Source organism: Falco punctatus, assembly GCF_963210335.1.
Source record: "Falco punctatus genome assembly, chromosome: 2".
Classification (NCBI taxonomy): Eukaryota; Metazoa; Chordata; class Aves; order Falconiformes; family Falconidae; genus Falco; species Falco punctatus.
The window spans coordinates 57472704-57493220 of record NC_137581.1 but is presented as its reverse complement, the minus strand read 5'-3'; the positions used below and the strand labels follow the sequence as shown (position 1 = coordinate 57493220).

Below are 20517 nucleotides of genomic sequence, written 5' to 3'. Positions count from 1 at the left end.
CTTGTAAATACATATGCATTTAACAGTGAACATAAAAATATGGATTACAGTTGTGCTGCCTTTGTGTTAAGAAAGAAATCAGCACCCATCTGACTTCAGTTTTCAGATTTAGCAAATTGAGCAAAACCAGACACAGTAATAATTTGCGCACTTCAAGCCATGTTTCAATCATGCCAACAGTGGAAATGGGACTAACGTAATGGAAAGTAATCATTATATAGATAAATTATAAATTAACTAACCACAGATTACAACTAAGAAATGAACATTTGAAAATATAATAGCTATGCCAAGAACTTTTACACTAGTTCAAAAGAAGATTAAATTTAAATTGAAGAGATACATGAAGAAAGTTTTTTTCCAACTAAAATCTGCACCAAATAATCACTTGAAACTGTATCTAAAATAACCAATCCATTCGGAGCTACTTACAAACCAGAAGGCAAGCTGTTGATGGTGACGCCAAATGTATACTGAGCAATTTCTACAAGGAGAAGATCAAACAAAGCTGAGAGCATCCAAGCACCCAGTAAAAAGGACTGGAAAGAAAAAGTTTAATCTTAATTAATTCAAATTCAACAGTTAAAAATAAGGTTTTAATGTATCTCTAATTAAAAGTAAAAACAAGGAAACCACTATACTAGTCCAATAAAGACAAATAAAATCTTTAGTACAACATAATTCCAGATGTACATGTCTAGATACTGAAGAATTACGAGTTACAAGCGTTACCAAAATTAGATTACCATGGGTCTGGTAACTTTCAACTGATACAGCTGCAAATTTTAATTAGAATAATCCACTGACTGCAAGACATTGTCAATATAAATTCTTATTTATGGAAACTAAATTCTCTTTCAACCCCTTTAATATGTATTTCTATATAAAATGTCAGTAACAAAACTGCAATATTAATCCAAGGCTACAAGACTCTAAAACAGGTTTTGTTAAAAAAAAAAGTAACTGGAACTTACTGAAAATTTTCTGCTGCCATATCTTCTTTCAAATATTCTAAAGTTGTAAAGGAGCAGACAGCTGCAGAATGTGTCTTTCAAATCAAGACATATTGTTCTCCCACATACAAGTCTCCAAATCTAAAAGGTTAAAGATCATCATGTTAACACTCTCTTCCTTCAAGGAAATCCTTCACAGAATTTGTGCTCAGAGTGGATATAATACTGAAGTCAGAAATGTAGAGTAGAATCATAGAATCATTCAGGTTGGAAAAGACCCCTGAGATCATCAAGTCCAACCGTTAACCCAGGACTGCCAAGCCCACCACTAAACCATGCCCCTAAGTGCCACATCTACATGTTTTTTAAACACTTCCAGGGATGGGTGATTCCACCACCTCCCTGGGCAGCCTGTTCCAATGCTTCACCACCCTTTCAGCGAATAAATTTTTCCTAATATCCAATCTAAACCTCCCCTGGTGCGACTTGAGGCCATTTCTTCTTGTCCTGTCACTTGTTACTTTGGAGAAGAGACCCACCCCTACCTGCCTACAATCTTCTTTCAGTTAGTTGTAGAGAGTAGTAAGATCCAAATGTTATGGAGAGTTCAAGAAGTCTGTTTAAAAATAAAATGTTTTCAAGGAAGCAGTTTATCTGTTAAAATAAATCTACAACTGAAATTAAGTCAAATACATTTTTATGTCCCTGTTTCACATTTACAAATAAAAATGGAAATCACAACCCTAGTAAAATGCAGAATTCAGGAAAAAAGTATTTTTGAAGCAACCTCCAGATATCAGCTAGTCCAGCGCACTGCTCTAAGCAGGTCTTATCAAATCAGCTTGCTCAGGGCCATGTCAAGTTGAGCTTTGAACACCTCCAAGGATGGAAGTTCCACAATCTTTCTGTGCAACCTCTGTCAGTGTTTGGCTACCCCCATGGTTTTAAAAACTAAATCAAACCCTTACATCTAGGCAGAATTTCCCACATTCCACCTTGCATCCACTACTTCTGGCACTACCTCTGTGCACCTCCAAGCAGAGTCTGGCTCCAGCTTCTCTACAGCTTCTGATCAGCTACCTGTAGACAGCAGTAAGGTGTCTCCTCGTGTCCTCTTTGCCTTCTCCTCTTGAGGCTGGGAAGACCTAGTTCTCTCAGCCTTTCCTTGTATGTCACATGCTCCAACACTCTTGGTGGACCTGCTCCGGTGTATTCATATCTTTCTTGTACTGAGGATCCCAGAACTGGGCACTTGTGAGACCATATCTTGAGTGCTGTGTCAACTAGACAAACAGAGTTACTTGCCTTGACCTACTGGCCAGATTCTCACTAATACAGTCCAGGAGACGGCTGGCCTTCTTGGCTGCAAGAGCACACTGTTGACTCGTTTTCCACCAAGATCAACAGGTCCTTCTCTGCAGAGCTACTTCCCAAGCACTTCCCCCTCCAGCCTGCACTGCAACAGCCTGGGGTTGTTCCATCCCTGAAGCAGGACTTGCCAATTCATCATGTTCCTGTCAGCCCATTTCTTGGGCTTGCCAAGGTCTTTCTCAATAGCAGCCCTGCCTTCCAACATATATGACCACTGCCACGAATTTTGCATCACCCACAAACTTGTTTAAAGTGCACTCCACCCTATCATCCAGGTCACTAATGAAGACATTAAATAATACTGGTCCCAGTACTGATCTCTGAGGGGTCCTCCCCTAATTAATACCTGCCAAATGGACTTTGCACTAATGACCATAACTCCATTGAGAGTCCAGCCAATTTTCCACCCTTCTTGTCCAGTTATTCAGTACATACCTCACCAATCTGGCTTCAAGGACACAATGGGAGACTGGGTTAAAAGCACTGATAAAGTTAAGGCATGTAAAATCCACTGACTCCCCCATGTCCACAGCACCACTTGCCTCATGGAAGAAAGCAACCAGCTGTTTTCATAGAATCATTGAATCATTGAATGGCTGAGGTAGGAAGTGACCTCTTGGAGATCATCTACACTCAAAACAACATCAACTACAGCAGGATGTTAACTGACCATGTCAGTCTGGTTTTGACTGTCTCCAAGGATGGAGACTATGCAACTTCTCTGGGGAAACTTTTTTCTAGTCCTGATATCAGTCTTAACAGTAAAAAAGCTTTTTCTTTAAATGGAATTTCTTGTGTTTCAGTTTGAGCACATTACCTCTTGTCTCTTCACTGGGCCTGTCTCCCTCTTCCTTGTTCCCTCCCATCAGGTATTTATACACCCTGGTAAGGTCGACCCTATGCCTTCTCTTCTCCAGGCTAAACAATCCCAGCTCTCTCAGCCTCTCCTCGTATGCCAAATGTTCCAGCCCCTGACCATACTGGTGGCCCTCTGCTGGACTCTCTGCAGCATGTCAAGATGTATCTTGTACTCAGGAGCCCAGCACAAGGGACAGCACTCCAGATGTGGTCTTACCAAGGCTGAGTAGAGAGGAAGGACTGCCCCACCAGGCCTCCTCGTGAGGCTCTTCCAAATGCAGCCCAGGATGCTGTTGACCTGTTTAGCCACAATGCTGCATTGATGGCTCATGTTCAACTTAAGTCTCCCCTAGGACCCCCAGGGCCTTTTCTGTAAAGCTGATTTCCAGCTGGTCAGCCTCCAGCTTGTACAGGTACATGCGGTACATGACCATTTTTCCCCTCTGAATGGCAGCAGAACTCATTCATTTATCAACCACTCACCCAAATCTTACATCATCCACAGGCTTGTTGAGAGCACACTCTGTCCTGCTGTCCAGGTTATGAACGAAGACACTGAACAGTATTAGCCGCCATATTCATCCCTGCTGTACACCACTAATGAGTGGCCTCCCGCTGGACTTTGTGCCACTGATCACAACCCTGTGAGCCTGTCACGTCAGCCAGGTTTCAGTCCACTACCCACTTACTTCATCAGTTTGTCTGAGGATGTTATGGGAGACAGTGTAAAAAGCTATACTAAGGTCAAAATAAACAACATCCACTTCTCTCCCCTCACCCACCAAGACAGTCCTCTACCTCATCATGGAAGGCTATCAGGTTAGTCAAGATTTCCACTTCATAAATCTGTGCTATCCCCAGTCACTCTATTTTTTGTGTGTCTGAAAATGATTTCTGGGAGGACTTGTTTCATGACCTAGCCAGAGATCCGATGATGCTGACTAGCCTGTAGTTCTCCAATCTCCTTTCTTGCCTTTCCTGAAGACAGGAATGATGTCTGCTTTCTTCCCAGTCATCAAGAACCTTCCTTGATCACAATGACCTTTCAGAGATAATCCAGAGTGGCCTCGCAATGACAAGAGCCAACTATTTCGAAACTTGTGGGTGTACACCATCAGGTCCCATGGACTTGTGTATATTCAGGGAGTTCACATGTTCCCCACCTGAGTTCCTTTCACTGAGTTTAAGCCTTCATTGCTCCAGATTTTTGCCCTGATCTCAGCAGCCTGGGACTGCTGAAAACAAGTCTTACAAGAACTGAGGCAATGCCACCACTGGATACCTTGGCCTTTTCCATGTCTTCTGTCTCCAGGTCCCCGTTCCCATGCAGTAGCAGGCCCACATTTTCTTTAGTCTTCCTTTTGCTGATATTCCTGTAGAAGCCCTTCTTGTTGCCCTTCACGTCTTTTGTCAGATTCAACTCCAGGTGAGCACTGGCTTTTCTAATCCATCCCTGCACACTCAGACAGTGTCTCCATATTCCTCCCAGGTCACTTATCTGCTTTCACTGCTTCTGTGCTTCATTTTGAGTTTATTCAGGAGCTCCTCATTCATCCATGCAGATCTGACACCTTTGCTTGACTTCCTGCACATTATCCATTCTTGAAGACATCTATCTCTCTCTCTGAAGGAGATATCCTTGAAAACCAACCAGATCTGCTGGTACACTCTTTTTTCAGGAAGCGTATCACATAGGAGACTTCCAAGCAGATCTCTGAACAGACCAAAGTCCACTCTCCTGAAGTCCAGGGTTGAAATCCTGCAATTTGCCTCGTCCCCTCCTCTCAGGACCCTGAACTTCACCATCTCATGATCACTGCAACCAAGGCTGACCCCGACCTTCACATTCCCAACCGGTTCTTCTTCCTTGTTTCTAAGTATGAGGTCCAGACACAGTATCTCCCCTCATCAGCTCCTTGATCATCTGTGTTAGGAAGTTGCTATCAGTGCACTCCAGAAACTTCCTGGGCTGCTTGTGCCCTGCTGTGCTGACCTCCCAGCACGTATCAGAATAGTTAAAACCCTCCATGAGGGTCAGGGCCTGAAATCATAAGGCTTCTTCCACGTGCTTGATGAAGGCCTCATCTACTTCTTCATGATCAGGCAGCCTGTAGCAAACACCACAACCAAAGTTAGCTGTGCTGGTCTCCCCCCTAATTCTGACCCATAAACTCCCTAGTCCCAGGACAAAGCTCTGAGCAGTTCTTTCAAATAAAGAGCAACTTCCCTCCTTGCCTGTCCTTCCTAAAGAGCTTGTATCTCCCTGTTGCAGCACTCCTATCACATGAGCTAACCTACCACACCTCCATAACCCCAATGAGATCACAGCCCTGTAATGGCATATGACCTTTAATTCCTCTTATTTGTTCCCTGTGTAGCACGCATTAGCATACGGACACTTCAGAGAGGCACCCAGTCACGCTAATTTCCCATAACACACATGGGAGCGTTCCACATAATGCTGTCCCATAGGCACTTCCTTATTTATGGGCATACACTTGAAGTAGGTCCTCTTCAGTCCTACCTTGTTAATTACAAGATCCCTTCTGTTCACGTCACCCTCTACACTTTGCTGGACTAACCCAGTCCATTGTCTCCCCACTTGACTGAGGGTTGTCATCTCCCTCTTATGTTGTTCCTGTCTGGAAGTTCTCCTCACCAGGCTGAACTGTCTGTTAGCAAAGATGCTTTTGTGCCACTTGGTCAGGTAGATCCCGTCTCACCCAAGTAGTCCTCAATCCTCAGAGAGGGTCCCATGGCCACAAAACCCAAAACCCTGTGGCTGACACCAGCCATGCAACCCACTGTAATCCACAGGATCTGTCCACTTGACTTTGGTTGGCTGCTCCCAGTCACCTTTGTGTCCTCCATGTGTTAAGAAATGGCTTCTAAGAAGATTTGCTCCATGACCTTCCTAGGGACCAAAGTAAGGCCGAGTGGCCTGACGTTACTTGGATCCTCCTTTCTGCCCTTCCTGAAGATGGGTGTGACATTTGCCTTTCTCCAGCCATTGCGTACTTCCACCAATTGCCATCACCTTTCAAAGATGCTAGAGAAAGGTCTCATGATTACATTTCCAGCTCCTTTGGCACCCTCAGAGGTAACCTGTCTAGTTCCATTAACTTAAGTGTGTACAGCTGGGTTACGTGTCTCTTTTTCTTTATGGTGGATACTGCTTCACCCTCACAGACTCTGCTAGGAGGCTTAGGGACCTTGGAGGCTTGAAGGCCAAACACACTAGCACAAACTGATAAAAAATATCTGCCTGAATACCTCAGCCTTTTGCACACTCCTTGTCACCAGGAGGATCCTCACCACAATGAAGACTGGGCCCACACTCTCCTTAAGCCTTTCTTCTGCTGCAGATGTACTTATTGAAACCTTCCTTGCTGCCTCTCATCTCCCTTGCTAGTTTCCAGCTCAGCTTTGGCTCTCCCTGCTCCCTCTCCTAAACCAGACCCTGGTAGGCATTCTCTCCTCCATGGAAGTCCAAGTGCCAACATACTGCCTAAGCCTTACATTTCTCAAGGTCTTTAGAGCTCAGCCGATGCTTCTGTCTCTAACCTCCCCAGCATACCAAAGGACCGAACAAGAAGAAAGTGGGACCTCACCATTCTAGCTGTCCCATGTCAACACACCCGATGTTAAAACCTAGCCAGCAGCGTGAGTACCAGCCCTCCTGAGGGCCAAACTGGCAGGGCTGTGACCTTGCAGCTGAACATTTCATGATAGGCATTAACTGAACAGCCCTCGCATGGACTGTGGAAGGCTTCTAAGACTAATTGCTCTTTACTTTAACCAGCTTAAAAAAATACATAAATCTAATGTAATCAAGATCTTCATTTCACGCGCAGCATCTTCACTGCTCTTGAGGGTCCCCTTTAAGGAGACAAATACCTTTTAGTTTTGGACAGTACATATTTTGCCTTTCAAATCAAATGTGCTCTTTTTCAACTGCGTGCTTTATTTCCTATGCTCTCTACCAGCTTTAACAAGTTTTAATATTCAACGTGTTTGTTCAGCCGTTGAAAAAAAATCCATTCCATTAAACTCATCCCCACAGATGAATTTATTCTAAACAAATTTTCTTTTAAGTGTCCTCATTTGAATATTAGCATCAGACAGGAGTTAAGTGATCTGTTCTCCCTGATCTCAGAGGTATACAGTTATGTAGTATCTATCTTAGTCCAAAGGCTATGACAATAAATGAAACAACAATTTCAGGAAAGAAAAAATCCAAACTCAGAAATTCCCCAAAGCACCACAATAAAAGTATCATAGCTTCTACAGATACTTGCAAATATTTATGCTTAAGACACAGTAAAGGCGGTTTCTTTGAATAAAACTGAACTACTACTCTTTTTCAGCAGATCAAACAAAGGAAAGAGCTCTTTTAAATAAAAACTGCAAAACAAATAAGCAAACAAACCCCAAACCCCCAAAATTTCCACTTAAAACTTGAATAGTTTCTCAGACTTTCTCCTCTCCCTCCCTAAGCACCTGGTTGTAACACTTCTAAAAGGCAGACATTAATTTATGTATTTTTGCTGCACTGCATTAGCAAGACATTGGAAAATATGAGCAGTGCTCTTGCAGAGTTGTAATCTACAATACTAAAATAAAGTTCTTGTTCTTGACAAGAAAGATCACAGACAGTGGAACAGCACTGAGTACCACTAGCTAGGCCTAATAATCTTTTAAGGTTTATAGGCTGCAGTTGGCATCCTCAGAGACACGGACTACATACTTCTTTTTCATGTACCTGTAAAATGTGGGGTAAGATAATTACAAAGGCAGCTGTTGACCCTTCTCTGTTGAGCAGTAGTTTGCCATTAAAAAAAAAAAAAAAAGAAAAAAAAAAGACAGAACTCCCCCCACACCAAAACCCACCAACAAATCCCCACAAAACTTACCTAATCACTTCCAAGTACATTATTTCAACAACTACAACTGATACTAGAGGATTCTTAATTAAGCTGACAAAAAAAGCTTACAAGATGCAATACCTAAAAGATATGGTATCTCAGTTTGAACCGGGAATGAGCAAGAAATGTCTAGTAAGATAATTAACCAATTCAGCAGGTTACTGAGAAGCATAGCAAACTCCCCCATCACTTGGTATCTTCAAATTAGAAGCTGCAGTTCTCTTTTACTGGCAAAGTTTAGTTTCCCACAACTGACTACAATAGAAGTTACAGAGTGAAAGTTATGGCCTCTGTTGTTAAAATAAATGATATAATCAGAGTACCCGATTACAGCAGCCTTCTTCAGCATTAAAACCTAAGCGCAATAAGATATTGACATTCATATCAAAATACTTCTACTATTACACAAGTTAAATCACACTTCATTCACAGCAAGCTTCCAAATGCCAGTGGCTGGAAGGAAAAATGATACAAACCCGATCACTTCCCAGGCAAAAAAAAAAAAAAAAAGAAGTGAAAAGTATGTTGATCGTTTCACATCATTTTTTCTCACTTCTTCCAGAAAATGGCCTACTCAGCTGACATAAGAAAGGTAAGGAATAGCTGGTCTACAACAATGAATAAAGGGGAAAAAACAAATGGAAAAAAAATCGCATAGAAGACAATAGTTTGCAGTCTCTTTCCACACAAAATGAACTGACTCTTACCTGAAAATCCTCTTTTATAGCTTGTAGGTTATATGCAAAGAACTTCTGATAATGTTGGAACAGCAGAGTCAATAAAATCGAGATGGCACTTGGGACCAATAACAGACTCTTAGACAAAGGTGCTTTATCTTAAAGACAAAAGAACAAACAAACAAAAAAGCCATTTTAGAGAAAAGTCTCTCAAGCTTAACAAGTGACATTTAAACAGGTGATCAGAAAACATAACAGCAGTGGCACCACCTTGACTTTTTCTCTCAACAACTTCCCAAGTTCTCAACAACTTACAAGCAGATAGGAAAAACACACCAACCAAAGGAAGTCTAGAGATATTAATGACAGTTAAACATTAATCAGACATTTTGTTTTCAGCATTCTCTCATTAAATTAATGGTTTGGCTATAATTAAACCTAAGCTCTCTGCACCTATAGAGGTCATGCCCTCCCATGCAGCCCTCTTAAAGCTCAATCATATTTTAGGAAACAAAGCAATCACTCTTTTTCACTAGCAAAACATACATGCACATCGAGTTAAAACAAATACCTTTATTTTCTTCGTGTTAGGGATTAAGATTAGGGTTTTTTCTAAAAGCTATGAACCACCTGAGTAAATTTACTTTCTCCTCACCACACCTGCATCCACTATTCAAGGAAACATATCTAAGTTAATTTACACATTCTTCCTTCCATTCAATTATTAACAAAGACTATAACAATATCAGAACATCTGTGAAATCAGAACTTCTTTTCCCTGACTAGTATGACTTTCAGAAAGGACATTCAGATGAAAGCAAGCAAAGAACAGAGATGTCTACAATACACGTTTACTACAAACCGCAGAGTGGAATATCCAGCAGGAATATACCCAGCAATTCACCCTAAGATGTTGGTGTAGTTGATGCAACAAAACACAAATTCTTGCCCAACAATTCAAGCCAATACAGAAAGTCTGAAATATTTTTTCTATTACTTTTCTCCTTTTCACACATGCAACCGGAATCACATTTACTTCCTTCCCAAACATTCTACTGATTTTCAGACAACTGCTTTTTTCGCAGCTCTGCTGTCATTGTTCTTAGATAACAGAAGGAGCAATATGACTACTTTAAAAGTACTAATGGGAAGTAAACAGCAGGAGCATAGGAAGAACAAAATTGCATTTAAGAAGTGTAATACAGGAAACATTTAGTACGTATCCAGATAAACTGACTACCATGAATGATTTTGCCAACATCTGCTGCACACTAGAAGAGAGAACTACTAGAAAAGCAAGATAGCACCAAAGCCAAAAATACAGTTTTTTGTATTTACTCATCCAAGTACTAACTGATGACATCAAGAACAATTTTGAGATAGTTAGCTGTTCTCAGCTCACACCACCTTGAAATCTGCAGTCTTCTGATGTTCACCATTTGAAGAAAACATCTCTTCCTATGAGTATCATAACATAAACTTGTACATAAAAATCTTCTTTCAGTCCGCAACCACAACTCTTGAGTTCATTATTTACAGACTCGGTTTCCTTACTCCATTTAAGAAATTAATGCCCTGAAGAGTTCTTTTATAGAAATTAGGCAGTGACTTGCATTGAGACAGGTTGATGTTACTCTGCTAACCATAGGCTCTGCTTTTATAATTAGATTATTTTTTTTTGCATGAGACATCAGGAGGGCAAAAAGCCTGGTGGCTTTATTTTTTTAATGCAAGAAACCAATCCACTTTTCAATTTAATATCTTTCTTCGGATTTTTTTCTCTCCAGAAATAAGGTCTATAGTCTTTAGATGTCTATTTTTAAAATTATTCATTTCTCTGATTCAGTTGGATGCTTCAAAAAAGTTTGAAGCCATCAGAGTACTGTAGAACACTGTGGGGAAAAGAAGCTGGAGCTGCCTAGAAGTTACTGTGCACACACACGTTCATTTAAAATCTTGGGCAATGCTCCCTTAGATAACTTAGTTAATTTAACATTTCTTAATGTGAAAAGGTTGGTTTTATAACCAGGATACAAAAGATATTTGAAAGTGCAGCCTAAATCTGAACAACAGTAGTAGTCACAACAGCAGACATTTCTGAACCAAATTTTGATAAAACTTGTTATTTTACTATCAAATTAACTTACTTGAGTTATCTCATGAGTTTAAATAAATTTTTCTAAGTCCTACAATGCTTTTCACAGAAGGATCACATTACCACAAAAAAACGTGACAAGCAAATCACTGGATTTCCCACCATGACTATGTATTTCAGTACAGGTTTAATATTTATATTTAGATCTTGCTGTAATTTTTATATCATTAGATCATTTTTACGTTACAGGTAATACACACTTGAAATACTTTATCCTACCAAGTTCATTCCTAATTTTAATGCATTCAGAATAACCAACAGAACTTTATCTGTTTTCTCCAGAAGTGTGAACACACATTTTTATTATGAGTCTCTTTTGGCTTTCAGCTTAGACACCTTAAACCTTGTTAGAGGAACAGTACTTATTTTTAAGCATATCATCAAGTGAAAAACCACAGAAGTAACTAACCCATTCATGCAACAGTCACTCACGGGGAACATCACATGAGTAATGGAAAATTCTGCTCTCAAGCTTCTCTAAATGTCATCATGGTCAATAAATTCATTCTTGTCCAGTAAACTTGAGAAAGATAAACTCTTCCACATAAATAAACACATCTGCTGAAGTGTTTTTTCTAAGTGTCTCACTGTACAATCTAGTAGTGTGCTTTACCCCTTAACAGCATATAGATCCTTATCAAGGAATGCCGTGAGGTCACCAGTGAAGATGCAACCCTCCCACTGCTGTGGAATGTCTCAACCAGTAAGACCAGAAATGACCAGCAATCCCAGATTCTGCACAATCTGGCATTCTGACATCCAAGACAAATTCCTCACTTAGACTTCAAAGGTAAGACTTAGAAAGCAAAATTCTAGTCCAACGGATTTCTAACCACAGGCATGGAAACACGTACTACCAGCCTGCTGGGGTACCAGTGTCCACAAGCAGCACTAACACAAACGTGCACAAGGAAGAGAAAAACCCAGTGCCTCTGCACCACATAAAAAAAAAGTAGAATGAAAAGATAAACTCTCATTTTGACCCTGAAGAGTTAAAATACATCAAAGTAGTATCTTCAAAGACCTTGGAATAAATTTGCAACCTAAAAATACTCCTTAAGTGGCAACTCTTTCAAAAACAACAGGCATTAGCACTGCAACACACATGCTGAGCTTCCATCTAAGTGAACAGAGCAATTTGGTAATAACCTGCAGAACATGCCTATGCTATGATGAAGAGCAAAGAACTAGCTTTCACTACAGATTTTTGCTTCCCCCTGGTGCAATAGAGAAGTTCCCCCCCAAAACTGCCCTCATGATCTCACAGGCAAGTGTCCTAACTGTTGTGCCACCACTGTGCAATGTGAAGCTGACCCTAAAATGCAACATGTATAGGAAAATCACCTCCTAGTCACCACATACCACCCCTGCGCTCAATACAAAGCCCACACATCCTCCTCTTCCACAAGCTACTAGTTTTCTGGCTGCCAGTATCACTTTCAGAGTACAGAATGAGTGGAGGAATATATGTGTCCGTATGTCACAAACAGAGGGGGAGGTTTATGGCACAACCACTGAGAGAGCTGCAGCTTCAGAAGCCACCACTACACTAATGAGAAGAATATGAAAGTTGTGGTAGCAGCAACAGCTACGAGTTTTTGATTTGATTCCCTGTTCCCTGCCCGTTCACCACTCACAGGTGAAGACACTTAGCAGATGAGCATTGTCAAAACAGGCAGCCAAGCAACTGTTTCAGAAGGGTTTTGGGGGAGCAACTTCAGCTCCTGGACTGCTATTCCAGGCCAGAGACTCAAGCCCTGACTTGGGAGAGGATCTCATTGCTGATGCCAGTTGATGAGCAGTGGCTGCAGAAACTCAGATTCGCTCAGGATATTTTTTGTCAGGATCCCTACTAAGCTTACACCACACCTGCAGACAGAACACGCTGCATAACAGCTTTTTTCCCCAGTATCATCTGCAAACTTTCCAAACCCAGTTGCTATGAGGCAGACACACTGCTTTCATACAGAGAATTAACTGCTGGAGGCTACTATAACGGCATGCACGAACCCTTTTTTAGTGCTGATAGACAAGACCTGTGAGTCTTTTAAACCATAACTGATGCATATCTGAACGCACAATACTTCCCAAATGCACTTATGGAATCTGTATTTTGGGGGGGGTGTTTTTCCTGCATTAAGCCATCATGCAAATATTCACCTATTCCATGATTCTTCAAGAACCTGCAGCAGGTTCGCCAACCGACAGTGACATTTCAAATTGGTCAAGGCTTTTCAAGGATGGTTGCCTGCTATATTCCCTTCAGATGCAAGCTTGCTACACATCAAACAGCGGCATGAACACCTCCTGAATGCCTGGAAACCTTGCTTGTCCTTTGTTGTAATGGTTGATGAAACCCACTGTCAGATATGCAAATCTGAATAGTAATTTTCAACTGCTTCCCAGATACTAGTGTGTGCTTTTGGGAGGCTACAGCAATCTTACTAGATCTGAGGAGTAAAAGCTTGTCTTTATTATAACCACGTGCTGAGTCCTAAACAGTAGCCGAGAACAAATGAGAGTATGCCATGGAGGGAGGATGACAAGAGATATGGACACGTCTAAGTAATACTGCTTGAGAAATCTGGAAGACACCAGGTTTCTGACTGGTGACTGGTAGGATGGCATTTAAGTGTATGATGATTTTTTACAGTTTGTTCAATGCAGTATCTTTCTAATATTTCATTCTTTGAAAAAAACCCATGCAATACCAGCTGACCCTGCAAAAGCAGTGAAGTTACTGCTTCCTGAAAGTATCACATGACTGAACGAAGTATTCTGGGTCAGGAAGGCAGCTCTTGCCCCTGCACAGACACAGGAAGGGGATCCTGTGTTCAGACTCTCACTTCACAGCGTACTCTGGTGGTTAATCATTGTGATGCCTGCAAGTGAACACAGGAAGAGTATCACTGCAGGAACAGTTTTTCATCAAATGCTTATAAACTTAATGCAGAAGCTGAGAGGTGAATATACATTAAGAAAGTCAATAAAGAAACCAGCTATGATCGTGCTTTAAATCTGTTTTAAAAAGTCACTGGTAAGACTGTAATCAAACTAGTTACCTACACATTTACTGTTTAGAAAACTGCTGGTTTTAGCCTAGGTCACAACTTACAAAAGAATGAGGAGCTACAAAAAGAAAAAAAAGAGGAAGAAAATCTTTGCTTCTAAAAGGAACATTTGAAAAGAAATAGAAAGTGAAAGAGGTTGAAAATAAAAAATGCTCACCTCGTTGAACCCCTCTTCCTCCCAACCACAGAACATATTACCATACTGCTATTAGTATACACTGTCAGAATTCTCAGGTATGGCTACACCACAACATCATGTGGAGATCCCCACTCTAGCTTGAAATGAGCTAGCTCTGCAGCAGCAGCATAGCTACATTTTTGTGGTGTTCAGTGCATGGCTTATTGAACTGATGCAGCTACACTGCTCCCAGGACTCAAGCTAGTATTGTGAACCAGGTTGCACTGTGGCATGTCGATGTACAAGCTAATTTCCCATATAGTACTGTACTGCATAATATTGTTATGCACAGAAGTCTAATATATTCAATACATAATTCATTCTTCCTTCAGACATACCACAAAGCATCAACTTACCTTTATTTTTCCTGACGCCCATGCACAACACAGTTCAGTCCTGCAGGTTATGCAAGCAGGAGGGCAGCATTCCCTTCTTGCCCTGGGGATTTTTAACTAATTGCTAGCACTGCACTACAAGGTTCACAGAGAGGTGAAAGCGTAAGGTGCATCAGCAGAAATGCTTGCACGCAAGTTCAAAGGACTCTACTCCCTATACTACAAGAAATAGCTTGAGTGTAATAGGCAAAATAGACAAATATTTTCTAGATGTAACAAGTGGATAGGCTTTAAAACATGGACTCAGATTTTACCTTAATAAAGACTAGCTCTAACAGGCTTCCCTACTATACTCACATGCAGTATTGCACACAACATGAAGAATATTGGGAGCCAGTATTACAATATCTTCAGAAAAGTTTGGTGTTAGTCTTAGAGGTTTAAGTTGTTGGAAAGGCTTTGGTGTCTTAGAATGGAAAGCCTTCTGTGCATCACAGTGTGCTCCTGGGACTCAGCACGCTGGCAAACAAGCGGCAAATACAGCTGGGCAGCACTACCGCCAATCAAACAGCCAGCCCAGCATCAGTCTTCATGCACTCATGTTAGCCTTTGCAGAGCCACTGAAGTGTTTCACCAGCATTCCTCATGGGATGCAAGTTGCTGGCAGACTGCAATGCAAGAAACCCGTCTGGGTCCAGCACCACAGCCAACCTCTCAAGCCACTTCCCTAAAGCCAGGTGCTGTAGGCATGCTTCCCAAGCACACTGCAATGTTGGTTTACAAGTCAACTCAACTGGGTTAGCATTTTGCTGAGTCATTCCAGTATCCCTTTCCTGTGCTTCCTACTATCCAGAGTAATTGGCTTCTTTTTCCCCAAGGTATACCAGCTCGCTCCTCCAATATTGCAGGTAACAGAAACCGTTTCCCTTAATAAGGGCAAACCATCTTTGTCTTTCTAAATGGTGCTCGCTTCCCAACTTCCATATCTCATAGTTGTAACATGCAGGAGATGTGTTTCTTTTTACACTTTCTCATCCAAAATTTTGAGTGTCATGCACTGAGCAGGTTATCAGCTCCCCAACACAGTCATCATCTGCTACATGCAATACTGCCTGTCTGGAATTCAGCACATCGCTCCAAGCAAAGGACCTACTCGTCTGAACTGGCTCACATGCACCCAGGGTTGGACTGTTTGTTGGAAGGGTTTGCTTTTATGTCTCTTACAATGTCACTTCTCAAGAACCTCGCTGCATATGCATGTGATTTTAAAGAGTACTGAACAGGAGAAGTAGGTCGGAGGATTTATACCGGGGAACTCAAACTAGGATAAGAAATATGAGAGAAACACTTTATATAAGAACTCAGCTGCAGTGCTCAAAGTCACGTGAGATCTCCTTAAAAGGCACATGGACAAGGTCAAGTACTTCACTATACAAGCCTGGCTATTCAAGCACTATTTACAATAAAGTTTAACTTCAATGGAAGTGGTCAAACTTAGGAGGAACAGCTGAATCTGTGGTAAAGAACTCACAAGTTTTGAATATTCCTTGCCTAAAGATGGTACCATTCACCTCACTCAACTATGGAGCCAGAATATGAAATAAACTTTTCTGTGTATACGTGTATCGTAGTGCAGCATCCGCTGGCACCCACAGTACGGAGATGACCCATTAAATTAGCAAAGAGAACTAGTTTGTACTTGCTAATAGCTTTGAAAAATATTGTTCGTTCAGCACAGTAGTAGTATATTACCAGAACTAAAATTTGGCCATCAACCAAGCAAAAATCCATGTAACAAAAACAGCCAAAGGGTCTATCTGTGGCTAAATCCAAGTGATGTTTTTTAGGACTGTTTTATCAACTGACTATAAATAACACAACAGCATCCTTACCCTGAATGAATAACAGTAACAATCAGGACAGCTACAGTAGATAAGTGGACTTCAGAAAAGCTTAGCTGAGCTAAACTTGCTCTGTTAAGCCAGTAGGAGTATGTCAAGGCCATCTTGTGATACAAAAGCAAAATGCATCCAGATTAAACAAACGTGAAGTATTCTTGGTCTAGAAACTTGGAAATGCAGCTAATCTGCACAAACAGATAAAGAGCTGAACGCCTTTTATTAGTGAAATCAAAATAGCCAAGTTTTTCATTTACTCACTCAAGGTTTTGTTTATGCATGCAGCCAAAGATTTTCCTAAATAAACATTATAAATAAATTGTGCTAAAAGGAAGCTACAGTGTCTTCCTCCCATGTTTCCTAGAAACAGTACATCACTATACTGCTAAGCGGCGTTGGTCTACCAAAGTTCAGTCATCTCTTCTGCCCATTTTGTCATATTAAGTGCTTGTAGTATTAAACACTAACAATTCTAACAAGCACACAGGCTTTTTATTTGAAGCCTAAGCTATCTTGTTTTGAGCACACACAGTTACCGTGTCTGGGACATAATGGATCAAAGTTCCATGAATTTTTGCAGCAAGAGGAATAATGTATAATGACAATGGAATTATTTTATGTGATGAGGGCCAAAGACCAGTTTAAAACGCATATTTAGCAAGCAGCTTGAAAATATCCAAATCAGGTCAGTCTCCCTGTAGTTTAGAGTTTTGTTTTCATGAAAACATAAGAGATGAGAGAGGCAGTCTAGAAACACTGAGAAGACAGATGCAAGAAGGGGAAAGGGACTAATACAGTATCAATCAAAAGGAGGTAAGATTTGTAGGACATTGATTACGAATTTGATCTATGTACTGCATCAAACAAAATGTAAGGATTCTTGAGTTATTTCTCTCATTTAGACCATAACAACACAGACTATTAAATGCATCTTTAAATTGTTTCTGCAATCTCCTGGAATTATAACATATAGTCCATTGTTATTTATTTTGGTTTATTCTAAAATAAGCAGATGAAATACAAGAAAAAAGAATTCAAAGAACATGGACAATAATATCCCGTTCAAGATTCATTAGAGTAATAGTACCAGATGGAACAAAAAGTTTATAACCAGTTGCAACTGCTGTCACTGCAAGCCACTGGCTACTCTCTTTCAGAAAAGTATTAAATGCAATTTCAAGAATTAACGAATCAGAAGAATTTACAAGAATCAAAATATTTCACAATTAGTTAATTATTTCGGTTCTGACAAGAAGTTTCAAAATCAAAATGAAGTTTTTAAAAATGTGAGTAGGCCAAGCACAGACTTGCTTCTAGAAAACCAGGGACAAGGGTGTCTCTGGCACTTTTGTTAAAGCATCTTGCATAAAAAGCCTAGTAAGAATCACACTACCAAAATGTAATAGAGCTCTGGGGTCATTTGTCATTTGCCTTCCAGTTGCTAAAGAAAGGAATTCTGCAGAAAAGGTAAAAACAAGGCAATTGGTGAAGACAAGTCAAAAAGAATACAGTAACCTCTGACATTTTTACCACTGTGTCTATGTCTGAAGATGCTAAAGCCCTTAATCTACTATAATCAACAACTGGGTCAATTTTTAAATGACCTACGGTACACATGGCTAAAAAGAGCTTAGTATTACTAAGTTTTACCAAGTGGTATCGTGATACAGCAATAAACCAACTGTTACAGATGTTAAATCTGTCAGAGGTGACATAGCAGGCTGCAGAAGCCTCCAGTCTGACCTGGCACAATCATTCTTATTGCTGTTGAACAAGGTGTCTGCTTATTTTATCTAGGGTCTCTGATACAGGTCCATTTATCCACCAGCTGTGCCCCAACTGTTTGTCACTGCCTTTCTGCCAGAGGTTACTGCTCCCAAGACCCTGGGGCATAACAGAACATGGATGCACACATACATCCTGTGCAACAAACCTGATGCAACATCAGGTACAGATTCATTAACTGCCTAAAACCATCAGATTTTGCACATCAGTGACTGTATCCTATGTACCTGCTGCTACTGCAGCAGACACTTCTGCTACAAAGGCAGAAACAAAAGTTTGAAGGCACAGGGCCATCTTAAACTGCCACAGTTGTGAACTAGTGAGTGTACGTCACTGCAACCTAAATCCTTGCCTCTACTAGAGTTTGTTAGTACACCTGTACCAGCCAAGTCTTACTGTGAAAAACCACTTCAGGTCAACAAGTGAGTTCAGTAAAAGTGTAAGTTGTAAGTTTTCCAGAAGAAAAAAAACCACAACAAAACCAAACCCCAAAATATAAACATTTACTTCTTGCAGAGCAGCATCCTGTCTAGGTTCTTCTCCTAGCACAACCATGTTTCTTATGACTACAATTTTCCACTCATCCTTCTGATGGATCTACCTCGGAAAAACTTTTAAATACCGACCGTGACTTCCCACCCATTCAGCCAAACAAGAATACTTTTCACCCCACCTTCTTTCTCATAGAATTACACACAGACACATGCCACCAAAAGGCTGCTCTCCTGCACTATTTGTTACTGGCGGGGGTGGGGGGAAAGTCAGGAGCGGCAAATCAAGTACAGCATCACCAGATCCATCCGCAAAAAACCTCCCCCCATCCTTGGACACCTCAAACAGAACACGGCTATAAGTAATACCCCTTCTTAAACGCCAGAATTATCCCCCCCCCTAGTCAGAAGGTGCTTTCAGACTTTGACTTGGATTTTGCGTGGAGCTCGTCCTTAGTCAGCAAAGTTCTGACTTCTCACCCCGCTGCGTTCTTTGTCCTGTGAGCAAGCTCCGAGCGACCCTCACCGCCCGCCCGCCCATGGGGAATTATTTACGTAGGGTGTTGGTAAAAATAAAGTTGAACAGAGCTGGGAACGCGTTTGTCTAAGTCAGTCTTATCAATAAACTGGTTTACACAATAACTTTCTCTCACATTAAAAAAACCCACAGCAAGAATCCCTTCTGTTCCCCTACACATATCCAGGCACGCCGCTCCGTACCTATGTACGCAGCCACACGCACACACAGCGCTGGGTCAGGCGGCCCCGGACAGCCGCGCCGGGAGAGGCCCGCTCCGCCCAGGCGCAGCCCCCCGCCCCGGCCGGCCCGGGCAGCGCAGCCCCCGCGGGCACCGCCGCGACCAGCGCAAGGGCTCCCGCCCCTCCGGTGCCGCCGGGCGCCGCTCCCCGCCCGCGGTCCCGCAGCGGGAGACGCGGCAAAACCCGAGTTTAAAAGTCCAGCCGAGGGCAGGCGGTGGGGAAGGGGGAGCGAGTCCGGCGGCTCCCCCGCGGGAGGCAGCGCCCAGGCCGGGCGGCGGGAGCGGCTCCGCAACCCCCTTCCGCGGCGCCCGCAGAGATCACGGCGCCACCGCCCCGCCACGTCCCTCACGGCGGCGCCCCCCGCCCAGGCAGCGCGGCCGCGTCCCGTCCTCCGGCGGTAGGGGGCCGGGCCACCCGCCGCGGGGAGACGCCGACACACCCCTCGCCGCCGCCCTCCCCCTGCTCCGTCCTCCGCGGGCTGCGGCGGGGCCGGTACTCACAGAGCCCGTTGGAGCCGGTGCTGGTGAACATGGCGCCGGCCCGGCCCAGCCGCGGCGGGCGCCGCTGGCGGAACCCCCAGAGGCCGGGCAGACCCCGAGGAACCGCGGCGGGCCGGCGACGGCGCGGCTAAGGCGGCCGCGATGGGCCAAACGCCGCCGTCAGCCGAGCGGCCGGCGCCCCCTGCCGGGGTCTGGCGGGCGGGCCAGCTGCCAGAGAGCGGGATCGCCACCAGCTCGCCCCCGCTGTGCGCGGCGAAGCCTGTAGGAGCCCGTACAGGCGGAATACATGGGCTCGGCTAACCGGCGAACAGGCCCAGCTAACCGGCGGTCAGCCCCAGCGGTCAGACTGTCAGCAGCTGGTGGCTGTTCCTGTCAGAGGCCACTGTCAGGCCCCTGAGGCACAGGGCCAGGCGCTTCAAAGCTGGGGTGTAGTGAGACAGGGATAAACGGCACGCCAGTCTATGTGTATTACCTATAATTACTTCTGTCTTTATAAATATGGTTTGAATTTGAAATTGGTGGGTGCCTTGGGGAAGCCTGACTCCTCACGCTTGGGAAAAC

General features: G+C 42.7%; 1 protein-coding gene across 3 annotated transcripts in view; it reads right to left on the bottom strand.

Annotated features, from left to right (window-relative positions):
- Nucleotides 1-20126, bottom strand: part of UBAC2 (UBA domain containing 2) — a 101078-nt gene extending 80952 nt beyond the window's left edge. For 2 of the 3 annotated variants that reach the window (XM_080376290.1, XM_080376292.1), the window contains exons 1-4: nt 19957-20126; nt 8815-8942; nt 975-1094; nt 433-539 (exon numbers count right to left, since the gene is read on the bottom strand). In XM_080376290.1, coding sequence (XP_080232416.1) covers nt 433-539; nt 975-1094; nt 8815-8942; nt 19957-19987 — 386 coding nt within the window. In that variant the 5' untranslated portion in view covers nt 19988-20126. The remainder of the gene's footprint in view (nt 1-432; nt 540-974; nt 1095-8814; nt 8943-19956) is intronic. The other variant, XM_080376291.1, reaches the window with a different exon arrangement.
- Between the last annotated feature and the right edge of the window lie 391 nt (nt 20127-20517).